The sequence below is a fragment of the Panthera leo genome, chromosome E3 (assembly GCF_018350215.1).
Source record: "Panthera leo isolate Ple1 chromosome E3, P.leo_Ple1_pat1.1, whole genome shotgun sequence".
Classification (NCBI taxonomy): Eukaryota; Metazoa; Chordata; class Mammalia; order Carnivora; family Felidae; genus Panthera; species Panthera leo.
In genome coordinates this window covers 38,108,001-38,132,083 of record NC_056694.1, presented here as the reverse complement: position 1 = coordinate 38,132,083, position 24,083 = coordinate 38,108,001, and the positions used below count along the sequence as shown (strand labels likewise).

The following is a 24,083-nucleotide window of genomic DNA, read 5'->3' as shown; positions in this document are numbered from 1 at the left end:
GGGTGATTTGAAATTTGCTTCTGTTCGGCTTATCCGCGTCTCCCCCATTTTCTACACTGAATGAGCGTTATTTTTACGCTACATGAAAATAAGAGTTAACGATGAAGACAGTCGGCGCATCACTTGGAGCCTAGGGGCGTGACAAAAAGGCAGGACCTGCGCGCACGACAAGCATCAGGACGCCTCGGAGGGTACCTGGATTGTGATGGTGCCCTTCTCAGCGTCCGTCTGTAAGTGAATCTCCATTTCTGGCAGCGTTTGGCCTTCAGACACCAGCTTGTGCCGCAGCTTTTCCAAGGCGTCACTCGCGTTGGAGATCAGCTCCCGTATAAACACCTGCGGACACGGAGGGACGATGCCAGCGCCGCAGAAGCGGTGCGGCGTGCGGACCCCCCAGTGTTCTCGGACACAACTCACTGTCCTCGGGGGCAGGTCACAAAATGATGTAAGGCCCTGACAGCCCTGAGGAGGAAACTCTGACCCTCAAAATCAAGCCCGAAGTCAAGCATCAATCTGTTTCGTCAGCTCAAATTTTAAGAGCCCCGGGTGAGCACTTCTTACTTGACTCCTGACCAGGGATGTCCAAATACCTATCCCCCACCCTGGGTTTCTTCTGACCCTTGAAGAAGGACCCATGGCTTTAAGGAGGGCCGAGCATGTGCGGGGAGGAAGGAGCCCCAGGGCCCAACCACCTGTGTCCAGAAAGCACCTTTACCTCAAACAGCACTTCCACCTACACAGACACACCTCTGGGTGCCACGGGGCTACCTGAATACGGTGCGTGACAGAACAAGGCTCGAAAGTATTCCCTAAAAAGTCCCTTTTAACTTTGGAGTATCGTGCTCAAAGTTCCCCTTTGCATTGCAGCAATAACGAGCCAGCAGTGGACCGTTTCTCCTCTCCCACACTGCCTGTCACCCCTCACTCCGCTTCATCTCCCTGCCCCCCTCGCCAAAGGGCTGGGGTCTCCCTCCCGCGGCCTCACGACACGACTCCACCACCGCAGAAACGAATCCCAGCAGGGCCCCCGTGCCAGTATCTGGAAGGGATTCTAAACTATCAGCAAGATTAATTAACCCCCAGAGTCAATCTAGCAGGAAGAATCATCTGGGCCTATCTGTCCGTGAAACCCGAATAGATTTTAGTTAAAATCCTCTTGCCGGTAGCTAAGATCCGGACCTGTCGAGATTTAATGTGTTCTCACAGCTAAGAGACTATCTAGCATTTCCCCAGAAGAGCATAAAAATCGTGTGTCCCCCCTACCCCCAAAAATAAAAACCCCGCTGTGCTGGCAGTGATTAGCAGGTGCCACACCTCTTTCTCGGAGTACAAGGAACGGGCGACAATGTCCAGAAGCTTCTTTGTCTCAGCCTGGAACTCATGTTTGGAAATGGAACCTAGTAATGAATCACAGAAACAACCAATAAAGTTTAATTTCTATTTTCGTGGAAGAATATGCTACGTAACATCCAAACAACTGTTTCAGGTAATGAGCTTTAAACATTTTTCACAAGAGTAAACAAAAAGGGAAGAAACCAAGCCATCGGGGCTCTCAGGCAGGAGGCCTCAGCAAGGAACGAGCCAGTGGGTCCGCTCCGTCCACAGAAAGGGGCAAAGGGAGCCTCCCCCGCCTCCTGCCACTCACCTGTCGCGCGGGACGGCCACCTCAAGGGAACATCGAGGCCGGCACTTCCCGAGGTGCCTGGACATGAGAATCGTACTGCCTCTAACAACCAGACCCCGCATTCTATTCTTCAGAACTGTGGCTTCCAAATTAATCATTGAGAAGACTAACAAAACCTCACTTCTTAACCCAAATATCACAGTCGGTGTTGTCATCTGAAAGCCAGAAATGGCCCCGCTCCACAGACTGCTCTCCTGGGCCCGGGAGCGGACAGGACGGCGTCGGAGGCTGTCCTGCGCCGGCAGGGCCAGTACCGAGTTTCCATCCCGCCTCCAAGATCGTGAGCAGACGTGCCCCAAATCCCCATCTGGGGAAGGACCCCACCGCGGACTCCCAGGCAACCACCCGAGGGGGGCAAGACGCCGGGACGGCGGTCAGGAGTCCCTGCGAAGATGGGAACAGACGATGCTTTGTTTTGGGGAACCCTCCCGCCCACGAAGACCTTCCATCCGAAGCAAGTGGGTGGCTTTACCAATCACTGCTTCTGCCTCAAAAACCTCCCCTCACAGGCCAGCCACGAGGCCACGGCTCCGCGGACCCCGGCCGGCTGAACACAGTACCCTGCACGGTCTCCGTGCTGCGGATGATGGAGTGCAGGGGCTCCTCCGTCCGGTCCTCAGCAGCCTGCGAGCTGAAGAGCCGTGCGGCGTGGAAGCTCGAAGCCAGGTTTCTCCCGGGGTTCCTGGACGGGGCTGGGGTCCGCCAAGGACACAGAGTGGCTTTTCCTGAAAAGACAAACACGCAGAAAGAACAAGCGTGAAAAAGACATCGGAAACACAACACCCTGACGTGTTTCCATCTGGCCGCTGCTGCAGGTGCCCACATGGAATTGTCCGAGGCAAGCCACTGCCCAGAAGACCCAGTGGCACCAGGAGAAATCACAAGTGACTGAACGCTGAGCAGCGTGGGTGTTTCAGCGAAGTGTTGGGAACACAGCCTCACACATATCAAATACCAAGAAAGAGTCCCAACGCAGGGCAGAGGCGCGCGAGGCAGGCAGAGGCCTAACCAGGCACAAACCCACAGACTCAGACACGCCTCGCGCTCACGGCCCCTCTAGGAGCCCGAAGTAACACAGGCCAGCCTTCCTCACCCTGTGACACCCAGGAAAAGGGGGAGGAAAAAATATACACCTAAGAGGGATCCAAATTTTTACATTAATGGTCTGAAACAGTCTCACCATGTTCTAAAGACTACTTCTTGACTGCTTCCCTTCTTGTCCAAACTCTTTTAAAATTAGTACATTTGGGGGTGCCTAGGTGGTTCAGTTGGCTAAGCCTCCAACTTCAGCTCAGGTCATGATCTCATGGTTCCTGCGCTGGGCTCTGTGCTGACAGCTCAGAGCCTGGAGTTTGCTTCGGATTCTGTGTCTCCCTCTCTCTCTGCCCCTCCCCAGCTTGTGCTGTCTCTCTAAACGTAAATAACAAACACTAAAAAATATACATATAAATAATTTTAAATTAGTACATTTAAAAACCGGAAACCAGCAGATGATCCCCCCCCCCCCCACCTGGTAATCAGGAAGGGGACTCACACGGTCTCACATTAGTTTTCTGTAATTTCTCGCTCAGCATGACCAACTGAGGGACCACTGTGAGGAAAGAAGGCGACCCCCCTATCTGACACTGAGGTCTGCAGTCTGGCGTGGGCAGCGCCGTCTGCCCTTGGAGACCACAGAGATGCAGACACCTCCAGGCTCCTGGGCAGAAAACTCACCTTACTAGCAGCCCCTCAGGACAGCATCGCTCACCTGACTCCAGGCCACCAAGCCGGAGCCTGGGGTCAGTTAGGAGGTGCTTAATGCCCGATGCTTTCAAGGACACACGTCAGACAACGCAAGACACCCCGTGTCAAAGTCTAGACCTACATGAGATGCACCGGCCTGCTGGGTCCCACACACGTCAGAAAGGAATGAATTCGAATGTCCACAAAGGACCTGGAGGGTTCGAAGCCCAACATATCAACATCCACGTTCCTACAAGGTATAAAAACTTGCCTTTTCTTTAAGTTTACTCCTAGATTTACAAATAACATGACCTTAGCCTTTATCTCTATGCAGAACACCTTAAAAACGCCTACTCTGATTCAGAAAATATTCAATATCCAAGAAGTCTGAATGTGTAATTCTCTGGAAAGAAAAGAAAGAACAGAAAGCTGGGGCACTCCTAGAATGAAATGCTACTCGGTTAGAGGGTTTGGTGAACAGTCTGCACCAAGCCAGGAGTGACAAAGCCCCCGTGACCACAGGCAGCACCTCCCCACCCCATGACTCCAGTGAGTTGTCCTGCTGCCTCCTGCCAGGGATGGGTTCCCCACAAAAGCTGGGCCCCTGCTCCGAAGCAGGGCAGGACTTAGGGAGAAAATTGATGGGACTGGGATAAGGAGGAATGGGTGAGGGAGGAGACCCAGGGTCAGCCTCAGGACGGGATGTGGGTTCAAGTTCCATAGGGGCCCTGCTGACTTATGAGCGTCTGGCCCCAAGGCGGGTCCCGCATCAGAGAGAGGAGCAGTCAGAGCCTCAGTGGAGCCAACAGCCCTTCAGAAGTCCTCCTCCCCTTCCTCCTCCTCCACCCTGGGCTGACTGGCACCCCATCCTACCGCCTAGCCACAGGAAGGGACAGAGGTGTGGTGTTCAGGAGTCTTCTGCCAGTGGGAAGGTGGGAGCGCAGCACTCATCAGGGCTCCCCCTCCCCCGCCCCCCACCATCCCGCGAGGGCAACTCCCGCTCTCCCATCCAGCCCCTGGTGCCCGCATCTCGATGGGTTCAAAAGCCTTGGAGGGGGTCTCCCTGTCTGCAGTCCCATTTCTTCCAATCTGTCCCTTAAATTTCTATACGTTACTCTTCCAGCGACAATTCCAACGGTTATTTCCCCAATTCTGAAGACTCATTCCTGAACGCAACCCTGTCAACTCTAAATGCTTCCGGCTGGTATTCCCTGCCCTCCAGCAAGCAACATCCTCCGAATTTTCTGGAATCCTACCTCCTCCTGCCCCTCACACCCCCAACCTGCATGATCACCAGCACTGGGGTACCTGTGCCCCTTTCCCCTACACCACCAAGCTCAGCACACAGAGATCATTTCCCACGTTCCAGTAGATGTACCCCGCAATCATCAGGTAACACAGACAGCCTCAAGAGAAGAAGCTGGTTTTCCACGGGTTAATTCTACTTGGAGTGAAGTACTCTTGACCAATGCATTTGCAAGAACCTACTGAACTGACCATTCACCCCCACTTTCTGTCCCACCTTGTTCTGCTAACAGAGCCTTCTTCCTGCCATCTGCCTTCCGGTCCTCTCAGAAAACAGATCGCATTCCCTCAATGTCTCCCCAAATAAAAGCCATCCTTACCCCAAAGGAAACCAGAAAGCCCATGAAATCAAAAAAACTCAGAGGCGATGGGCTCTCAGTATTTTGAGACTCCTACAGACGGCCTGTTCCAAACTCCAGAGGAGGGAGGGGAGGTGTCGGATGCTGGCAGGCCTTTCTACTTCCGGGTCATATTCTGTGTATTAAGTATTTTAATCTAGAACACCCCCCCCTGCCCTCAGGGCAGGGGGAAGGGTTGAACAGGTGATGAGCCCCGGGCAAAGTAGGAAGTGTTGAACCACTACATCAGAATGCCTGAAACTAATACAGCACCGTATTTTACGTTAACTGAAACTAAAACGAAAGCTGAACACATCTCACATACTCCATTTCGCCACCCAGAGCTCCTTATTCTTTTTAACGAACAAATAATACTCCACTGTAATGGGCAAGCAGTGCTCAGCCGATGGGTGTTTCAACTGTTCCTAGCCTCATGCTGTTAAAACCAATGCCCCGAAGTGCCACAGAACTGTGTGCTGTGTGTCACCTTTCACGGACGGAAGGAGAGGATACAGAAAGACTGAGCGTCTCCACTCCTCCGTGAGGAAGAAACACAGACAGGAGTAACCAGAAACTTGTGAGACTGTTTCACGGGGCTGCTGAACAGAGCACCACAGACAGAGCAGCTCAAACGACAGAAATCTCTCAGCTCACAGTTCAGGAGGCGCGAGGCCAAGAACAGAGCGCTGGCAGGGGTGGCTCCTTCTGAGGCTGCGCGAAGACTCTGTCCCAGGCCCCTCTCCTCGCTTCCGTAGCCTCAAGTGTCCCTTGGCTTGGACACCGCGTCTTCCCTCTCTGCACGTGTGACTCCATATGCAAATTCCACTGTTTATAAAGACACGGTCACAGTGGATGAGGGTCCACCCTAATGGCCTCATCTTAACTTGATCATCTGCGAGGACCCTGTTTCCAAAAAGGTCCCACTCATAGGTCACGGAGGTCAGGAATTCAGTATCTTTTAGGGAGGCAACAATTCAACCCATAATGGGCATGTGGGAACAAAACGGAAAGAGTGGAGGGCTGGGGACAGGGTAGCAGAGCTGAGGGGAACGTGACGTTTCTGAGCACACCCTTTCGTACCTGACTCTGAGAACCACAGGACCACAGAGTAAGCGAGAGCAACCCGGGCATGTGGGGAACGTTCACCGAGAAAGAAACAGTAGCAAACGTGCGTAACTGTATCAGAAACAGCATAAGCATCCTAACCTAAGTCGCTTTGGAAAATGGTACTGGCACCGTCTCCTGAAGTCAGCCTCAAAAAGGCCTGCGTACAACCACCGTAGCAAACCACGAGCCATCCTCAAACTGCCGGATCTGCCAAGGGAGTCCCGGTGGACCTTGAGTTAGGAGCAAGGAGTTACCAACAGGGAAAGGGCCAGCCGCCGGCGCGGGTTGGCATCGGAGCAGAAGCATGACTGTCCCGCTATGGACAGACTGGGTGCAGAAACAAACACCGAGGTGCGTGTGGGGGTCCACGTACACATACTTTCTAGCCGTCGGCTGACAGGCCTGGAGGCGGGAGCTCCGGCAGCGACAGCGTCTGTCACCAGGTTGGGCGGCCGCCCCAGAACCGTTTCTCAGCCCACGCCTTGGTCAGGCCAGGGGTGGTGGCCGGCCACCCTCCCCGGCACCAGACCTCGGTTCCCCAGGTCCCGCCAGGAAGGGATGAAGGGCTCACAAGGAGGGTGCTTCACAAGGGCACCGGCTCCACCTGGAAGGCACTCCCAGAGGCAAAGCCCGGGGCCATCTGAGCAACACAAGGAGGATGTAAGGCGACGAATAACAGAAACATCCACGAGTCCACAAATGACTTACAAATAAATGGGGGAGGAAAGACCTCTTCCTCACAACTACAATTAATAAACGTGTAAGGAATGGTGGAAAGAGGCCACCTCCGTCGGGCAAGAGCGGCAGTCGACGCCGGTTACAGGGATAAACTGCTGTTTAAACGTCCTCAAGAAAGAGAACGTTTGCAAAATCTCCACGTGTCCACCACGAGACACCCACTGATTTCAAAGAAAAAGACCAGTGGTGGACCGTGAAGAAAATGGCAGGTATCCCCAAATGAAGTCACCCGGCACGAGACGGGTCAACGCGTGCAGTGCCCAGGCCGGCGGGGTGAGAGGGCGTGGCCTCCCCTCCGGCGTGTTCCTACCAAACATGCATCTCAACCTAACCGTAAAATCATCAGACTAACCCACATCTAGGGACACCCTGCGAAGCCCCGGGCAGTACTCTTCCCAAGTGTCGCGATCCAGAAGGACAGACAGACTGGGATGCACTGAGGTGGCATGATGACCACGCGGCCCTGGACAGAAGAGGACATCAATGGTGAAACAGGATCAGCGCCAGCACGACTGGCACGCTACTCACTCGCACGGGGCACCGCGACTTTAGCGTTCAGTCACTGCCGCAGGCTACGGGAGGTGTTAACATTAGGGGAAACCAAGAGGAGGGGATCCCAGGTGGTATTTCCGTGAGAGCCCTGTAAAGCACAGAATATTCCGAAATATGAAACAACACCGTGAGGGACATCCTTGCACGTGTCACTTCATTTACAGCCCAGCCTGCATCTGGGCGCACATCTAGAAAGTCACCAGGTCCCAGGTTGGGTCCAGTTTAAACCGTGGTTGCTGCTGCCGGGTCACCCTCCAGAGACCATCGGTTCACACTCGGGCAGCACCACGGGAGTGTCACCTCACGTGGCTGCCAGGGTGGTGCTGGGAACGTTTGGATCTCTGCCCATCAGTCGGGTGAGACTTTTGCTGTAGCTGTCATTTTCATTCCCCTTACTAGGAGCGAGACAGACCTACCCTTGTTTATAAATATTTACTTTTTGGGGGCGCCTGGGTGCCTCAGTCGGTTGAGCCTCTGACTTCGGCTCAGGTCATGATCTCACAGTCCGTGGGTTCGAGCCCCACGTCGGGCTCTGTGCTGACGGTTCGGAGCCTGGAGCCTGCTTTGGATTCTGAATCTCCCTTGCCTTCTGCCTCTCCCCCACTCACGCTCTCAAAAATAAAATACACATTAACATTTTTTCTTTTTTAAAAATGTATTTTAAAAAATGTATTAAAAGTATTTTCTTTTTTTAAAAATGTTTTAGGTGTATTTCAATTTTTTTTATTGAGAGAGAGAAAAGCCTAAGCAGGATCCTCACTGTCAGCACAGAGCCTGACTAGGGGCTTGAACTCTCGAACTGTGAGATCATGCCCTGAGCCAAAATCAAAAGTTGGATGCTTAACTGACTGAGCCACCCAGGTGCCCCTGTAAATATTTCCTATTTTCTTTTCTGATGACGGACTTTTGGTATCCTCTGACTATTCTTGCACTACAATCTTCTTCTTATTGACTTGTAAGAGCGCTTTATGTCTTAACGAAATTAGTCTTTCTTTCCCAGAACACTGTATCTAGTGTTCCAACAATCACGACCCCAGGGATCACAGACATCCCCTCCCCAACAGAGAAGCAGCTTGGCGGTGGGCTGGGCTGGCTGCCTCAGTCTCCCGGCCACGGGACCCCTCCCCCTCGTTGTCCTCCTTCCTGTTCTGGGACCTGGGCGCCACGCAGGTAAGGTCCGGGCTCCCTGTCGCCACATCCAGGAGCATCTGGTCCTTCTGGATACCCTCCGTGAGCTCCCCCAGGGACGGCTCTCCGACCCCGTTGACCTCAATCTTGGAGAACACCCTATTGGTGACTCCACACTCACGGTCGAGTGGCCGCAGGGGTTAATGGCTCCGACGGCCTAGAGGACGGTGAGCAGCTCACTGCGCTAGATGCATCCAGTGGCACAGACGTCACGGAGCTCCAAGTACCGGCACACCCGCTGATCCACCTTCCTCCTGAGGCCCAGGCTGAGCGTAGCCACGGATCCCATGAGGTCGATGCAGCTGTCCTGGGCGACACACGGCAGCCTCCCCAAATCAGCCTCGTTTGGAAAGGCCTTCCTCACTAAGATTCATGCAATTTTCCCACGGCCTACTTTTCCTACTCCTGTTGGGTTTTTTCTCCCACTTATTACAATATTTGTGAAATGATTTAATATGTTGTTCATGATGGAGTAACAGAAGTCCTCACTGTCAGGAAAAAGGAAGAAATAACCAATCCGTATTTCCAACCAGGACTTTAAAACTTTCCAGTATAATTCCGAGATTACATCAATCAACAGCACTATTAAGAGCAAATCTGATTTGGGGTTAACTTTTCACAACGACTGTAAGAATAAACCAACAGAGCAGTAAATCTGCCCGAACCAGATACAGATATGTGACGTGCACATTGTCGGTCCTCACGCTTCCTCTATACCCTGAAGGAAAAACCACAAGCCTCAGGGCCAGGCTACAATGTCAGAGAATCCGGCTGTTTGGTGGTTTGGGGGCACACAAAATGGCAACGACAGTTTGAGTCTGACACCCCCCCCCCACACGGGCCAGTGCTCATGCTGTTTCCTCTGCCAGCGACCACATTCCTCTCCACCCGAAGTGTTTCAGGACCTGGTGTGAGGCTCTCCCGTCCCCAGCGGCTCAACCCCCTCTCTCGACGGAATTCAGAGTACTTATTTTCTATGCTACTCACTTGAAACTGCTGTTATAAACCAGCTTGTGGCATTCCTACGATTAACTGTTTGCTCATGGAAAACATTTCACCAAATTACAACATTTCTTAGTATCAAGCTCAACCAAGGCAAGAAGAGCCACGTTTCTCCGAACACCACAGCCCCTGGCACAGAAGCAGCTCGTTACAAACAGGCAACTTACCAGCACGCGCATCGCTAGGTGCAAGCACAAGGACATCCGGTCAGCCACAAGTCGCTCAGTGCTCCTGCAGGGCCATCGGTGACTGGGAAGAGGGATTAAAAGTACAACGGCCCACAGGGGCCGTCAAGGAAGGCAAATGAGTCAAAACACACTGGGTACTTTTTTTTATTTTTTATCACTCTTCTCTACATCAGCCACTGTGCTTGCTTACTACGGTTTTGCTTCAAAATGGCATGTTAAGTAAGTACTGCACTTTAGACGCAGGCATACTTAGTATTTTAAGCTGTGAGCAACAGGCAGACTGTTTTCCTGGAATTACTTATCTGAAATGCACAATCTCCCACTTACCACATGTGATATGGACAAGAACAATTTAACTTTTTGTCTTTACTGCAAAGAGCGCCACTTCCAGCAAGGCGGGGTCACAGCCTCCAGCCAAACTGCCTGGGGAGGACACCCATGAATTTAGGAACCACACAAAAGGGTTCTGGAGAAGTCAGCCAGAGCAGGCAGACCCTCGGGGAGAGCTGACACGTGGAAGAAGAGAACAGCACGGGAGGAGGGCAGGTTCAACCCAGGGCGGCTGACACAGACACGGCCCCTGAGGAACCGGAGGCGGCACTAGGGGAACCGTAAAAGGTGAAGAGTGGGGAGTTGGAGAGGGTCCCAGAAATGAGAGTCAGAGAGACGGAGTCCCCAGTTCTGGGAATAAATTCTTCTAAATATCTGGCTGACCCCCTGAACTGTGTGTGGGGGACAAAGTGCAAATAGCCTGGTTAAGGCTAAAAGAATCCAAATGCTGTGTTTGCAGCTGGGGTCCAACCAGATTAATAATCCACTTTAAAACAGGAGCTGGGGCACCTGGGAGGCTCAGTCGATTAAGCATCCCACTCTTGATTTCAGCTCAGGTCATGATCCCAGGGTTGTGGGGGTGAGCCCTGGGTCGGGCTCTGTGCTGTGTGGAGCCTGCTTAGGATTCTCTCTCCCTCTGCCCCTCTCTCCTGCTTGTGTGCGCTCTCTCTAAAAAAAAAAAATAATAATAATATTGGGGCGCCTGGGTGGCTCAGTCGGTTAAGCGTCCGACTTTGGCTCAGGTCATGATCTCGCGGTCCATGAGTTCGAGCCCCGCGTCAGGCTCTGTGTTGACAGCTCAGAGCCTGGAGCCTGTTTCAGATTCTGTGTCTCCCTCTCTCTGACCCTCCCCTGTTCATGCTCTGTCTCTCCCTGTCTCAAAAATAAATAAAACGTTAAAAAAAAATTTTTTTTAATTAAAAAAAAACAATAATAAAAAGAAGAAATACAAAAATACCTAAATCAACCAATCTGGAAGAAAAGATGGGGTGGGGGCACTGGGTGGTATATCAATACAATGGGATTAGCAGCCAAAACCAATGAGCTACACCTTTAGCATAAATAAAGCTAAGAAAAAAAAAAGCTGACCCAAGAAAGTCCCATCAGAACACAGAGTATGATTTAATAAACTGCATGTGCTTATACAAAATTAGATACATATATATCCATACAAAGCAAAAAGCAAAAGAGTAAAAACCACTCTCTCTCTCTCAAAAACAAACAAACATCAAAAAAGTGGGGGGTTGGGTGCCCTGGGTGGCTCAGTCAGTTAAGCCTCTGACTCTTAATTTCGGCTCTGGTCATGGTCTCGGGGTTGGAGCCCCGCACTGGGCTGACAGTGCGGAGACTGCTTGGGATTCTTTCTCTGCCCCTCCCCCACTTGTGCTTTTTCTCTCTCAAAAATAAACAAACATGAAAAAAACAAAACAAAACAGAAAATTCAGGTCAGCAGTTCCCTCTAGGAAAGAGAGAAGAGGGTACAGCAGGAGCACACAGGCCTTCGAGGGACCTGTAATCTCCATTCCTTCAACTGGGTAATAAGTGTTCATTGATGCTTTTTTATAAAACTGCACACACATATTATACGCATTTCTTTTTATGGGATGTGTGAGGCGGGAAAGGGAGAGGATGAAAGGAAAGAAGCTTCAGCCTCTCGGGGTCAAGGAGCTTGCAGACGCAGAAATACGCACGGCCCCTCGGAGCCCAGCCTGACCCCCATAGCGTCACCCATGGGACACAGCATGGCCGGGACGCTGCACCTCTGTGAAGCCACCCGGAGCAGGGAGCCCTCGCTGGAGGCCACCTGCAGGTATGAATGGAAGGTAAGTGCAGGAAAGGAGGGAGTCAGGCAGGGTCTGGCAGGCCCCACAACTCCATCCGTGTTCCCTGACCCAAGGCTCCCCCCCCCCCCCCCCCCCCCCACCGCTGGCGCTATGCTCTGCCTCCGACCAGCTCATTTTCACACGAAGGGGGAGATGCCAGCAGAGCCGCGCTCTGGGGCGACTTCCACGGTACTTCTGGCGACCCCGTGGGGGCACCGCTCCAGGCAGGAGCAATCGGCCTGACCCCGTGGAAGGAGATTTGGCCACGCTGGCCAGGACCACAAATACACACAGCCTCTCATCTGGCGATTTCGTCTGGGAACTTCCCTCTGTGGGTACACCTGAACTTGTATGTGACGACAGAGCTGAAAGGCCACGCACCGTAACACTGTACATAACAGCAAATGCCTGGAGACCACCTGAGTGCCCACGTGCCGAGGACCAGTAAATAAACCACGGCGCCTCTCAGCATGGAGGGTGGCTGCAAAGAGAGGAGGGAACAGCGCTGCTATGGGAAGTCTCCAACGGCTACTCAGCGACTAAAACTCAGATTACGTAGCGTCATAGAAGACACGTGTTTATCTGCACCTCCTGTATCGTACAGACCTTGGCTGACATGCAAGCAACTCCTAATGGAGACAACCTCGGAGGGAGAGGGGAAGTGGGTGGAGAAGGGGACCATGCCGAGAGCAAGACTTCTCAATGCATACCTTCTGAATCAATCAAATACATATAATTCCTCAAAACAAACCCTTAAAGACATAAAGTGGCTGTCACAGAAGGGCCAGCCCCTTCCCACCGACTGTCAATGCTGGGGTCACGCAAAGGCCTGTACAGACACAGCAGATGAGGATCCAGGGTAGAAATCCCCGCCCTCCCCCAGGGGTCAGGGGCCAGTGACCAAGCTGAGGGTCAGCTGAAGATCAGTATACAAATATGTATATAATGGAATACTCTGAAGCAGAAAAATGAGGCAAGTCTCTGTAAAGTATCCTGATGTTCAATTATCTCTAAGACACATTAAGGAAATAACCTGGCCCAGAACAGTGGTTTGCATGCTCCCACGTGTTTGAAAACATACATGCGTGAACACGTACACGGAAAACTACTCCCATAAGCCAAGCATATCTTTGTAAGGACACTCAAAAAACTGGCTTAAGGGGGCTGCCACCAGGAGGGGAACTGGTGTCTGAGGGCAGCAGTGACAGAGGTGTGTTTTCCACTGCACACACCTTTGGGTCTTTGGAATTTTGTGCTATGTACATCAGTAATCGATGCACAAAATAACCTATTTATAAAAATTACCCAGTTACAAAACACACCAAAAAATTTACTAGGGACATAAAAATATTTGCAAAGGGATAGAAAAAGCTTAGGGAAATGTCCCTGAAGACGAAGAGTAAATATTTAAAGACATCAATTCTCTGGGTGCCTGGCTGGCTCAGGCAGAGGAGCATACGACTCTTGATCTCAGGGTCAGGAGTTCGAGCCTCATGTTGGGCGTAAAGTTTACTTAAAACTTTTTTTTAAACTATGCAACCTAATTCTTAAATTCACATGGAAAACTAGATGTGCACAAAAAGCCAAGAATTTTGAAAACCATGAGGAAATATGATTAACTGTGTTAAAGCACGTTAATTTTTTTTTTAACTTTTTAAAAAGTTTACTTATTTGTTTTGAGAGAGAGAGAGAGAGAGAGCAAATGGGGTAGGGGCAGAGAGCGGGGAGAGATGGAGATTCTCAAGCAGGCTCCACACTGCCAGCGCAGAGCCCAAGGCAGGGCTCGAACTCACGAAACGCAAACCATGACTTGGGCTGAGATCAAGAGTCAGATGCTTAACTGACTGAGCCGCCCAGGAGCCCCTAAAGCACATTAATTTAAAGCTACAGTATTAAAGTTAATTTCCTCTCTCACTTATTAAATAAAAAATTCCAGATGGACTATAAAAGTGCAAATAAAAGCTGAAAGTACTAGAAGAAAACAGAAGAGGTTTTAAGAACACCTTTACCGAGGGGCGTCTGGGTGGCTCAGTTGGTTGGGCGTCCGACTTCGGCTCAGGTCATGATCTTGTGGCTCGTGAGTTCGAGCCCCGTGTGGGGCTCTGAGCTGACAGCTGAGCCTGGAACCTGCTTCGGATTCTGTGTCTCCCTCTCTCTCTGCCCCTCCCCCCCACACTCTGTTTCTCAAAAATAAATAAGCATTAAAAAACGAAACAAAACAGGTTTATGGATATAACTGACCCAAAGTGTACAAGCCACTGGGCTTTAGCACATTCAGAGTTGTCTGTCCGTCACCATCATCTAGTTCCAGAACATGTTATCACCTCAGAAAGAAACCAAATACTCATCAGCAATGACTCCCCCATTCCCCCATCGCCCAGCTCTGGCAATCACGCTGTGGCCCTAGAGATGTGCCGGTTTAGGACATTTCGCATAAATGGAATCATACTACACGTGGTCTTCCGGGCCTGGCCTCTTCCACTTAACGTTAAGGTTTTCAAGGTTCGTCCACGTTACGAGGTATCACAGCTCACTCCTTTCTAAAGCGGACCAATATTCCGTCATATGGCCAGACCACACGTTTAGTCCAGGCAATGGACAACTGGGGCGTATCCACTTTTTGGCTGTGCTGTGAACACTGTTGTACGCGTTTCCGTGTGGATCCCTAGGAGTGGAACCGCTGGGTCGAATGCTAGCTGTTTAACCGTTTGAGGAGTGCAGAGGGCTTTCCCAAGTGCCATGCCACCTTACGTTCCCGCCCGCAGGGAGAGCTCTGATTTCTCCACCCCCTGACGGATGCTACGGTTGTCACCCACGGTTTTGATTCTCGCCGCCTGAGTGGGGGTGAAGGGCCACCTCACTGTGGTCTCGATTTGCCTTTGCCCGCCCTACTGATAGTGATCTCGGCATCTTTTCCTCTAATGATTTAAGAGCGAGGAAACTTCCTAAACAAGACACATAACCCTCGAACCATAAATTTATGGAGCACGTAAAAATTAAAACAAATAGGATAAATCTTAAAAGTTCTCATCACGAGACAAAAATTGTTTATGTCAGGTGATGCGTGTTCACTAGACTTACTGTGGTGATCATTTTGCGATTAATGAATATCAAATCACTATGTTGTATGCCTGAAACTAGTATGTCTGTTACATGTCGGTAAAAATAAAATTAGAAAAAATTACATATATGGGAGACACCTGGGTGGCTCTGTCAGTTAAGCATCCGATTCTCGATTTTGGCTCTGGTGAAGATCTCATGGTTCGTGACTTCGAGCATCAGGCTCCACCCCACTCCCCCTCCACTTGTGTATGTGTGCGCGTGTGCTCTCTCTCTCTCTCTCTCAAAATAAATAAACTTAAAAATAAATACATACATACATACATGGGAGTGCCCGGCTGGCTCAGTCAGTAGAGCATGCAACTCTTGATCTCAGGGTGTGAGTTCGAGCCCCACATAGGGTATAAAGCTTACTTAAAAAAAAAATACACATATGAACAATTAAGAATAATCACACTACCAAAAAAAAAAAAAAAATTAAAGCTGACAGGCAAACGCACTACGAAAAAAACAACGGAAAACGTGGCAGAGGGCCAGCTTCCTTACGAGGTCACTGACAGATCTGCAATAAAAACTCCCAAGAGCGTAAGAGAAAAACGGCAATTCCCAAAAACGAGAAACATCAATGGCCCTGAATCAAAGACAAAGAGGCTTTACCACCCTCAGGACTAAAGAGATGCGTTTTAAAACACGACAGCATTTTCACTGCCAGACTGACAAACTGTTAAAACACGCTAGGCTCGCGCTGGCGAAGGTGTGAGAAGCGGCAGGCGGTCACTCCCCAGGCCCGTGACGGAAAGCAAACATGGCAACGACCCGGACGCCCGTCAGGAAAGGGCTGAGTGAGGGGGCCCCACACGGCGGGGGGGGGGGGGGGGGGTGACAGCAGAGCTCTCGGCAGCGGCAGCGACGGGAAACGGACCCCGAGACACATCACAGGACGGGTCGGGAGGCCCGGGGCGCTGTGCCCAGGGCGGAGGCTTTTTCGGGCACCGCCGCGCAGCACACTGAGGGCGGAAGAGACACACTTCTGACCTGATTGCTCTCCAGCGCGGCCGAGCACTGGCCCCGGCCTCCGTGCTGTCCCTGCAACGTGCCGGCCCCCTCCTGCCTCAGGACCCTGGCCCGGGCTGCTCCCGCGGCTCAAGCCACCCTTCCCAAGCCACCTTCACCTTCTTGCACGCTTTGTTTAGCAGGAGGCCTTCCCTGACCGCCCCGTTTCTGTCAGGCTCTCCTTCCCGCTTTGGTTTCTTCAGAGAGCTCAGCCCCTAACACCCACGCTGCATTTACTTGTCTCCACCCCAGCACCTTCCTGGGCCAGGATTCTTGTCTGTTTTGTCCCCTGGGAGGCACCAGAGCGGTACCGGGCGGACAGGAGGCAGCTGAGATGTGTGTTAAAGGAAGTGATATTGCCACACCACGTGGGAGATATTCTGGCGGACTAAACCTGACCGTCTCACGTGTTTTCCCCATGACGATGCTAGAGTCCAAGCAGGCCCTCGAAAAACACATCGTTGTTTTCTCAGGAGGCACAGCCACACAACCCAAAGAGCTTCACAAATCACAGGTCAAAACTGGTGATCCACCAAGTTTGGTGGCTGGTTCTGAAATCACTAAATGTGGGTTAAACCAGAAATTAAAAAGACACAAAACAAAGCAAAACGGAAAGCAAAAGAATATATCTCGTGATAAAGGTATTTACAAAAAACAAAACAAAAAAAGGTAAAGGCGTTTACAAACTCATCTAAGCAGGCACACATACTTGTATCACACACGTACCCTTGTATATATCACGTCATGATACGGACGCATTTCTTACAGGGAGCTTATGACAACAAAAGCCTCAAATTGACCCATCTCATTTCAGTCAACACATTTCTAAGTTTAAAGCTTTGGCTTCAGGGGTGCCTGGGTGGCTCAGTCGGTTTCTGCTCAAGTCACGATCTCACATTCGTTTGAGCCCCACGCTGGGCTCTGCAGTGACAGCAAGGAGCCTGCTTGGGACTCTCTCTCTCTGTCCTTCTCTCTGTTCCTCCCCTGCTCACGTGCAACGCTTTCTTAAATAAACTTAAAAAAAACAAATATTCTAGAGGGCTACGCTGAAGCACCAAAAATGCAATTCAAGAACATCGTGCGGCTTTGAACCTAAAACATTTCACTCGAACATAAACCGGCGACACTTCATTGGTCCCAAGCCAGAATTTTGGTTTGAGACAGCAACCACCGCCCTGCCTCAGTGAGACTCTCCTTACAGAAATCGCCTTTCTTACCTGGTATCTGACTCTGGGGCAGAGGCGGGAAATGTCTGTTTTCTCACCAGCCTCACTGCATGTCCTCACCCCGCTTCCTTCAAGCAGCCATTTCCCTTACTGAGTCAAGGGGGGAGCAAAACGCTTGGGAGATTCCCCGCGCCCTTAATTCTGGCCACCTACTCGGCCAGCGACTAATACGGCCTTTGCTAACCTCTTACGTTTCGGTTGGTCTGATCTTCTGCAGATGCACTCAACCCCTCTGGTGGTCCTAACCCAGCGCCTCATGCCCAAGGCCCACCTGGTGCCTCTTGGGCAGTCGGTCACACACCCTTTGTGTATGTGTTTCGCCCGTGCTGGCCAAGGCCCCAGCACTGCGGTTTACAGAGGCGGCCCTGACATTCAGAGTCTAAAGGTTAAGGATCAAACCTATCCTTGTTATGTTATGGTGGCAGCACAAATAGCTGTTTCCCGGGAGGATGAAACCTGAGCCACAAGAGCTGTCCGCTCACCCTGAAAAGAGCCTGGGAACACCTGAAATCTGCCTACTAAATTCTTGAGCTGGCTGCAGCACAAGAGGCGGGAGGTTATAAACTAGATAGCACACCCCCCCCCCCCCCCAAACAAAGTAAGGGCACAGGAAGGAAGCAGAATAACACAACAAAAGAACAAAAGCAAGAAATGTGAGGCTGTGGGATTCATTTTGGGAAATAAAACCAACCTGCGTGAGCAACTACAACGACAACGGGAACCCTACTCTTCTGACGTTTCTGGCACTTGGGGCAGACTCCTTGCCCCTTGGAAGTCTCGCCTCTAAGGCAGAAAATTCCAGGAGATGATCCCGCTTACAGAGATTGGAAAAGGCAGAAGACGGTAACTTGAGCACTACAGTGGCTGCCTCATGACGGGTCCTGGAAACGTCACTGGTGAGAACAAGAGCATCCTCGAGATTAGGAAACAGGGCTGAGGGGCTGTGGTGTCACCAAAGTTACAAAGCCACGTGAAATGACCAACCTGCTACCCTCTCCACCACACAACACAATCATTTGCTTTTGGAGACCAAGTCTGTTTCTCGTTTTTTTTTAAAGTTTATTTATTTGGGGGGGTGGGGTGGCGAGTAGGGGAGGGGCATAGGAGGGAGAGAGACTCCCAAAGCAGGCTCTGCACTGTCAGCACAGAGCCCGACGCGAGGCTTGATTCCACCACCACGAGATCATGACCTGAGCTGCAATCAAGACTCAGATGCTCAACCGAATGAGCCACCCAGGTGCTCCCTGTTGCTGATTTTTCAGGCTCATCATCTCTTGTTTGGGAGGCGGCATTCTTGTTTGTCTACCAGCTACTTCTGTTACTTGTTGGAACTGGTGAAAAAGTCTGATGGCAGTTTAGGTTTTTTACTACTAACGTTACATTTTCATGAATGCCCAGGTTCTGATAGCCCTAACTCCCTATAATAATGACATTTTACCAGGCGAAGGAAGTGTTGGTTCCCAACTACCAATCAACAGAAGATTCACCAGGGACGTTATCTGTAACCAGCCACCTGGTCCTGAGGGCGTGCAGAAAGTCAGGTGTGTGGACCTCACGGTGCCTGCAGCTGGGCGCTTCCAGCACTGGCCCAGGTCTGGCACTGTGACTACCCTGACCATTACGGAAAATGATCCACAAGTTGACATCTAACAGAACAGAAAGGACATAATTTTCAACCTTATTCACACTCACTCCCCTATACTATTTCTCGTCAAACCCAATCATTCAGAATGGGGCCTTACCTTGCATCTGTGCTCTCAAGACACCGCCCATGACCCTCTCTTCTAGGAGACCCACACAAGCAACCATCCACGTGTTTCTGCACTCCCTGTCTGGCCAGAGGCCTCCAATATGCCCCGAACACTCGGCAGCCACATGCTCCTACTTAACCTGTGACCGCAACAGCACATCATCAGTCACATCACCTTTGAAGTCCCAGAGAGCATTCAAAATATTTTGAGGGGCGCCCGGGTAGCTCAACTGGTTAAGCGTCCTAACTCTTAATAGCAGCTCACGTCGTGATCTCGAGGTTCTTGAGTTTGAGCCCTGCAGTGGGCTATGCAAAACCTTTAAAAATTATTGCATAAAGGGGTGCCTGGGTGGCTCAGTTGGTTGAGCATCAGACTCTTGATGTCTGTCCAGGTCGTGACCTCGCATTCGTTAGATCAAGCCCCATGTCAAGGCTCCACACTCAGTGGAACCCACTGCTCTCCACTGAGCGTGGAGCCTGTTTGGGATTCTCTCCTTCTCTCTCTGCCCCTCCCCCACTCGTGCTCGCTTGCTCTCAAAATAAATACATATTTAAGAAATATGTAAATTTTTAATTTAAATAAAAAATATTTAAAAAAACAGACACCGACATTTAAAACTCAGAGAACAGAAAAAAAGTGTCAAAGATATGAAAAAGAAATTCATATGAGACATACAAATGGCCATTAAGCAAATGAACACAGTCTAACTACTAAGAAGAAAACACCTTGACATAAGGAGTCTCATTACCTGCTGATGGGAATATAAATTGCTTAAGCTTTTTTGGACAGTAATTTGGCAACATCAGCTAACATTTCAAATATGCACAGACTCTGAACCATCAATTCTAAAACTCGAATTCTAAAATTCTAAAGAAATACCATACATGCGCACAAAGATTTAAACACTCGTCCATTCTACCTGAAATCATGATTGTATTATATGCTAACTGGGATGTAAATCTTTAAAAATTTAAAAAGATAAATCCCAGCTGGGGGAAAAAAAAAAGTCACCCATTCTACACAGTACTGTAACAAAAAATACAAAACCACAGAAACAATCTTGATTATGTCCATTGGGAGCGGGTCACAGATGGACACGAGGGAACAAGTAAGACGCCCAGAGAAGGCACGCTGTAGACACACCCATGCGTAGACCACACACATCCCATTACCAGTCAGCCTCGGATCCCACAGCCTTCCTGCCTGCCAGGGACACCACATAGCAGCTGATGACACTGTGAGTCGCTCAGATTTTCTCTTCTGTAAGATGAGAATTTGAGAAGATCTGCTTTCTCTGACAGATTGATTTGCTGAGAGTTGACAGGTAAATCCTATCTGCTGACGTCCAAGAAACCGTTCAGGATCTGGCTACTTCTCCCACCTCCCCCATGAGCATCCTGGCGAAGCCACAATCCCGCAGGCCTCCTCCCTACCTCGACCCCCACTGCAACCACTGCCCCCTCCTCCAAACCTGTTCCTACATTTATATCTCCTCCACAGTAGAGCAAAATCCTCACAATGGCCAGTGAGGGACTGCCCTCAGTCTCCTGTGGCTCACAGGACACTACTAGTTAAATGCTAAGTCCATAACAAAGGATGCTATGCAGCCACCGGAATGCCACAGACCGGGGGTATACTGAGCAAGATGTGGAAGCTTTGCAGGGAACGTTATAAACAACTCAGTAGCAGGGGTGCTGGCTTGGGCAGAAGAGCATGCGACTCTGAATCTTAGGGTTGGGGGTCTGAGCTGCACATTGGGTACACAGAGTACTTTAAATCTTAAAGTACAATTCAGGGGCGCCTGGTGGCTCAGGTCCTGATCTCAAGGTTGGAGCCCCGCATAAGGGCTCTCCGTCAGTGCAGAGCCCGTTTCGGATCCTCTGTCCCTCTCTTTCTCTCTGCCCCTCCCCTGCTCATGCTCTCTCAAAACTAAATAAACATTTTTGTAAAAATTCAGTAACAAACTGCAGATACAGTGTACGCCCTTTCAAATAAAAAGAGACACATCTTGGGGCCCTGGGTGGCTCAGTCGGTTAAGCGTCGGACTTCGGCTCAGGTGATGATCTCGCGGTTTGTGAGTTCGAGCCCCGCGCGGGCTCTGTGTTGACAGCTCGGAGCCTGGAGCCTGCTTCGGATTCTGTGTCTCCCTCTCTGCCCCACCCTGCTCCGCTTGTGCTCTGTCTCTCAAAAATGAATGTGAAAAAAAATTTTTTTTTAAAAATAGACACAGCTGTTCACGTGTGTGTGAACACCGTGCAAAGAACCTGGAAGGAACTCTAAGTCGTTCACCAATGGTTTCTTACCAGTGGGGAAGGAGAAAGATTATCATTATTCTTCCCCGTCCCCCCCCCCTCCCCGCCGCCAGTATTTCCTGGGAATACGGTGGTAAAGAACCATAGTCCGGGGGCTGCACCAGGGTAGAGCCTGTTCTGCACGGTTCGCAGCCCTGTGCTTTCCCAGGCAGAGCGGACACTCAGGATTGAAAGAAGCACAGCCAGTGGTTTCTGCATCACGCCCGTATAAAACAACTTGGGGGCGGGGAGGCATGAAATCGCCACGAAGGAGCTTAAATGATCACCCAGGTGAAGTCCGTTTCTAACGCACACGAGCCCTCCCCTTCCACTCTCCGAAACTGCCCTCCGCTGCAGGAGCGAGGAGCGCCCGACCCCTCTGCTTGACCCGGGTCCGAGGGCTCGACGCGAAGAAGCACCTGCAGGAGTCCCGCGGGCCGGGGCGCATCCCCGCTATCTGAGGGCTGGGGACAAACGCAGACGCACCGCGCGCTCTGCGTTCGCCGGGAGTGTGGCGCATAAATCTCACAGAACCTCCACGTGTCCCACGGAAGAGGAAGCCGGCTCGGGACCGAGGCGGGGCCCGCCTGCCACCCGGCCCCCCTCACCTCTCGGGACGGCCGCCAAAGCTGGCGCCCGCAGACTGCGCCCCCATAGCAGCAGCACTCTCAACTCGCGCGCCATGTCGGTCCTACCCAGCGCCTAGGACGCCACGCTCCGCGGGGGGCGGAACGGGGCGGGGCCTTCCTGGGGCGCGGCGCGGTGACGTCACGGAGAGCGCCGGGCTGCCCGGCCCGCTGCCTGCGCCGGCGGGTGGGCGGGGGCCTCCGTGGCGCGGGCGACGGCTGCCCGCGCGGGGACAGTCGGGCCTGAGGGAGGGCCCTCCGTGACCTTGTGTCGCGTTGTCAAGGACGACGGGACCTGCGCGCGGGCCCTGGGCCCTGGCCCGCCAGCTGGGCCTCACTTCGTGCATCCCCTAAATGGGGCCGACGCCCGCACACACCCGGCTGTGAAAGGTGGCGCCGGGGCGGAAGCAGTGCACGTCCCCGGGGCTTGACGAGTTTGGGGCCGCCGGCTCTACCGAGGCGGGCGGAAGAGATGGGGTGGGTTTCACTCCAAAACGTGAACTCAGGGGCCGCCCCACCGGCAGGACTGGGCATATTCATTCTTTGCCTCCCGCCTTGCTGGAGGTGAGGCTGAAGTTGAGACCGCAACTCCTGTTATTTTAATTAAGAAAAAAAAAATCCTTTTTTTTTTAAATTGAAGTGTGGTTGACACGCAAAGTTCCAGGCATGGAACGTAGTGATTCAGCAGGGCCGCACCTCGTGCTGCGCTCACTCGCTGCGAGCTACCCTAGACACCCACGGCGCCACTCCTTCTCGGCCTGTGACTGTCGTCGCTGTGCGGTGCTTTTCCTGCCCATGTCAACGCCCCTTCTCGCCGAGTGCCATGGCTCAAAACGTGCCCGGGCGGCTCCCCAAGTGATTCGGAGGCTCACCGACACAATCCTGCGGAAACGGAGGTGCTCGAGGTTTGTCCGGCGCTGCAAAGTACGAGAGTCAGGAGAGCCTCACCCCACCACCCCCCCAGCAGGGACGTAGTTGGAGCGCCTCGGGGATTCTTCCAGGTGGAAGGTGTCAAGGTTGAGCTCCACGTGCCAGGCTTTAGCAACTCAGGGATGATGGGATTTTTTTTTTAAAGTTTATTTATTTACTTTGAGGAAGAGGGGGAGAACGAGTAGGGGAGGGACAGAGAGGGAGAGAGAATCCCAAGCAGGTTCCACGCTGTCATTGCAGAGCCTGATGAGAGACTCAAACGCCTGAACCTTGAGATCATGACCTGAGCCGAAATCAAGAGTCATACGCTCAGCCGACTGAGCCACCCAGGTGCCCCGGGATGATGGGATTTTTTTTTTTTTTTTAACCAATTTTATAAACCTTCTTACAAGGTACCTTAATTTTTGAAGCTCTAAAAATAGGAGTATTGAGGAGCCAGACAGTCCTGCAGATGCTGGGTGTTGTCTGAAAGCTATTACTGTTTGAGTGTTCAGGCCTCAGGAACAAGTGTGCCCACCCCCAGCAGGCACAGACCTGTACGGACCCCGTTTGGAACAAGGGCAGCTGCAGTGTGGAGACTCTGGCTGCAGCTTCAGAGGCAGTAACTCTCCCTGGCTTTTGGAGGCATCCCAGAGAAACAACTAATGGCCTGGTAGGACCTGATCAGGGTTTTGCGCGTCTCTCTCTCTTTTTTAATGTTTATTTTTGAGAGAGAGAGAGAGGCGCGGAGTGCGAGTGGGGGAGGAGAAGAGAGGGAGACACAGAATCCAAAGTGGGCTCCAGGCTCTGAGCTGTCAGCACAGAGCCAGAGGCGGGGCTTGAACTCACGAACCATGAGATCATGACCTGGGCCGAGGTCGAACACTTAACCAGCGGAGCCACCCAGGCACCCTGCGCGTCTCCTAAAGTCCTTTGTAGGACTTGACACCAACTCGGCATGGTTCAGAACTCAGAAACATAACCTTTTGCTGATTCACTCGACAGGCGTCTCGGTGTGTTTAATGAACGTCAACCCTCTGCTAACTCCAGGTACCTGCCCACCGCAGTGCAAGATCTGGTGAGAACCCAGGCCCCGACGCCCACTTGTACACCCGCTGACTGTGGGATCTGGTCGGAAGCAAGACCTGTGGCCCTTTGTGGAGGCAGGTATAGCCACTTAGGACCTG

The 24,083-nt window shown here is 51.7% G+C and overlaps 1 protein-coding gene across 1 annotated transcript in view; it reads right to left on the bottom strand.

Moving 5' to 3' along the window:
• The window catches only part of TRAP1 (TNF receptor associated protein 1), a 45,034-nt gene extending 22,989 nt beyond the window's left edge, over nucleotides 1-22,045 (bottom strand). Inside the window, exons 1-6 of the mRNA XM_042921336.1 lie at nucleotides 21,970-22,045; nucleotides 20,552-20,634; nucleotides 20,243-20,330; nucleotides 2,245-2,409; nucleotides 1,315-1,397; nucleotides 196-336 (exon numbers count right to left, since the gene is read on the bottom strand). Of these exons, the coding sequence (XP_042777270.1) occupies nucleotides 196-336; nucleotides 1,315-1,397; nucleotides 2,245-2,409; nucleotides 20,243-20,330; nucleotides 20,552-20,634; nucleotides 21,970-22,045 (636 nt within the window). The remainder of the gene's footprint in view (nucleotides 1-195; nucleotides 337-1,314; nucleotides 1,398-2,244; nucleotides 2,410-20,242; nucleotides 20,331-20,551; nucleotides 20,635-21,969) is intronic.
• Between the last annotated feature and the right edge of the window lie 2,038 nt (nucleotides 22,046-24,083).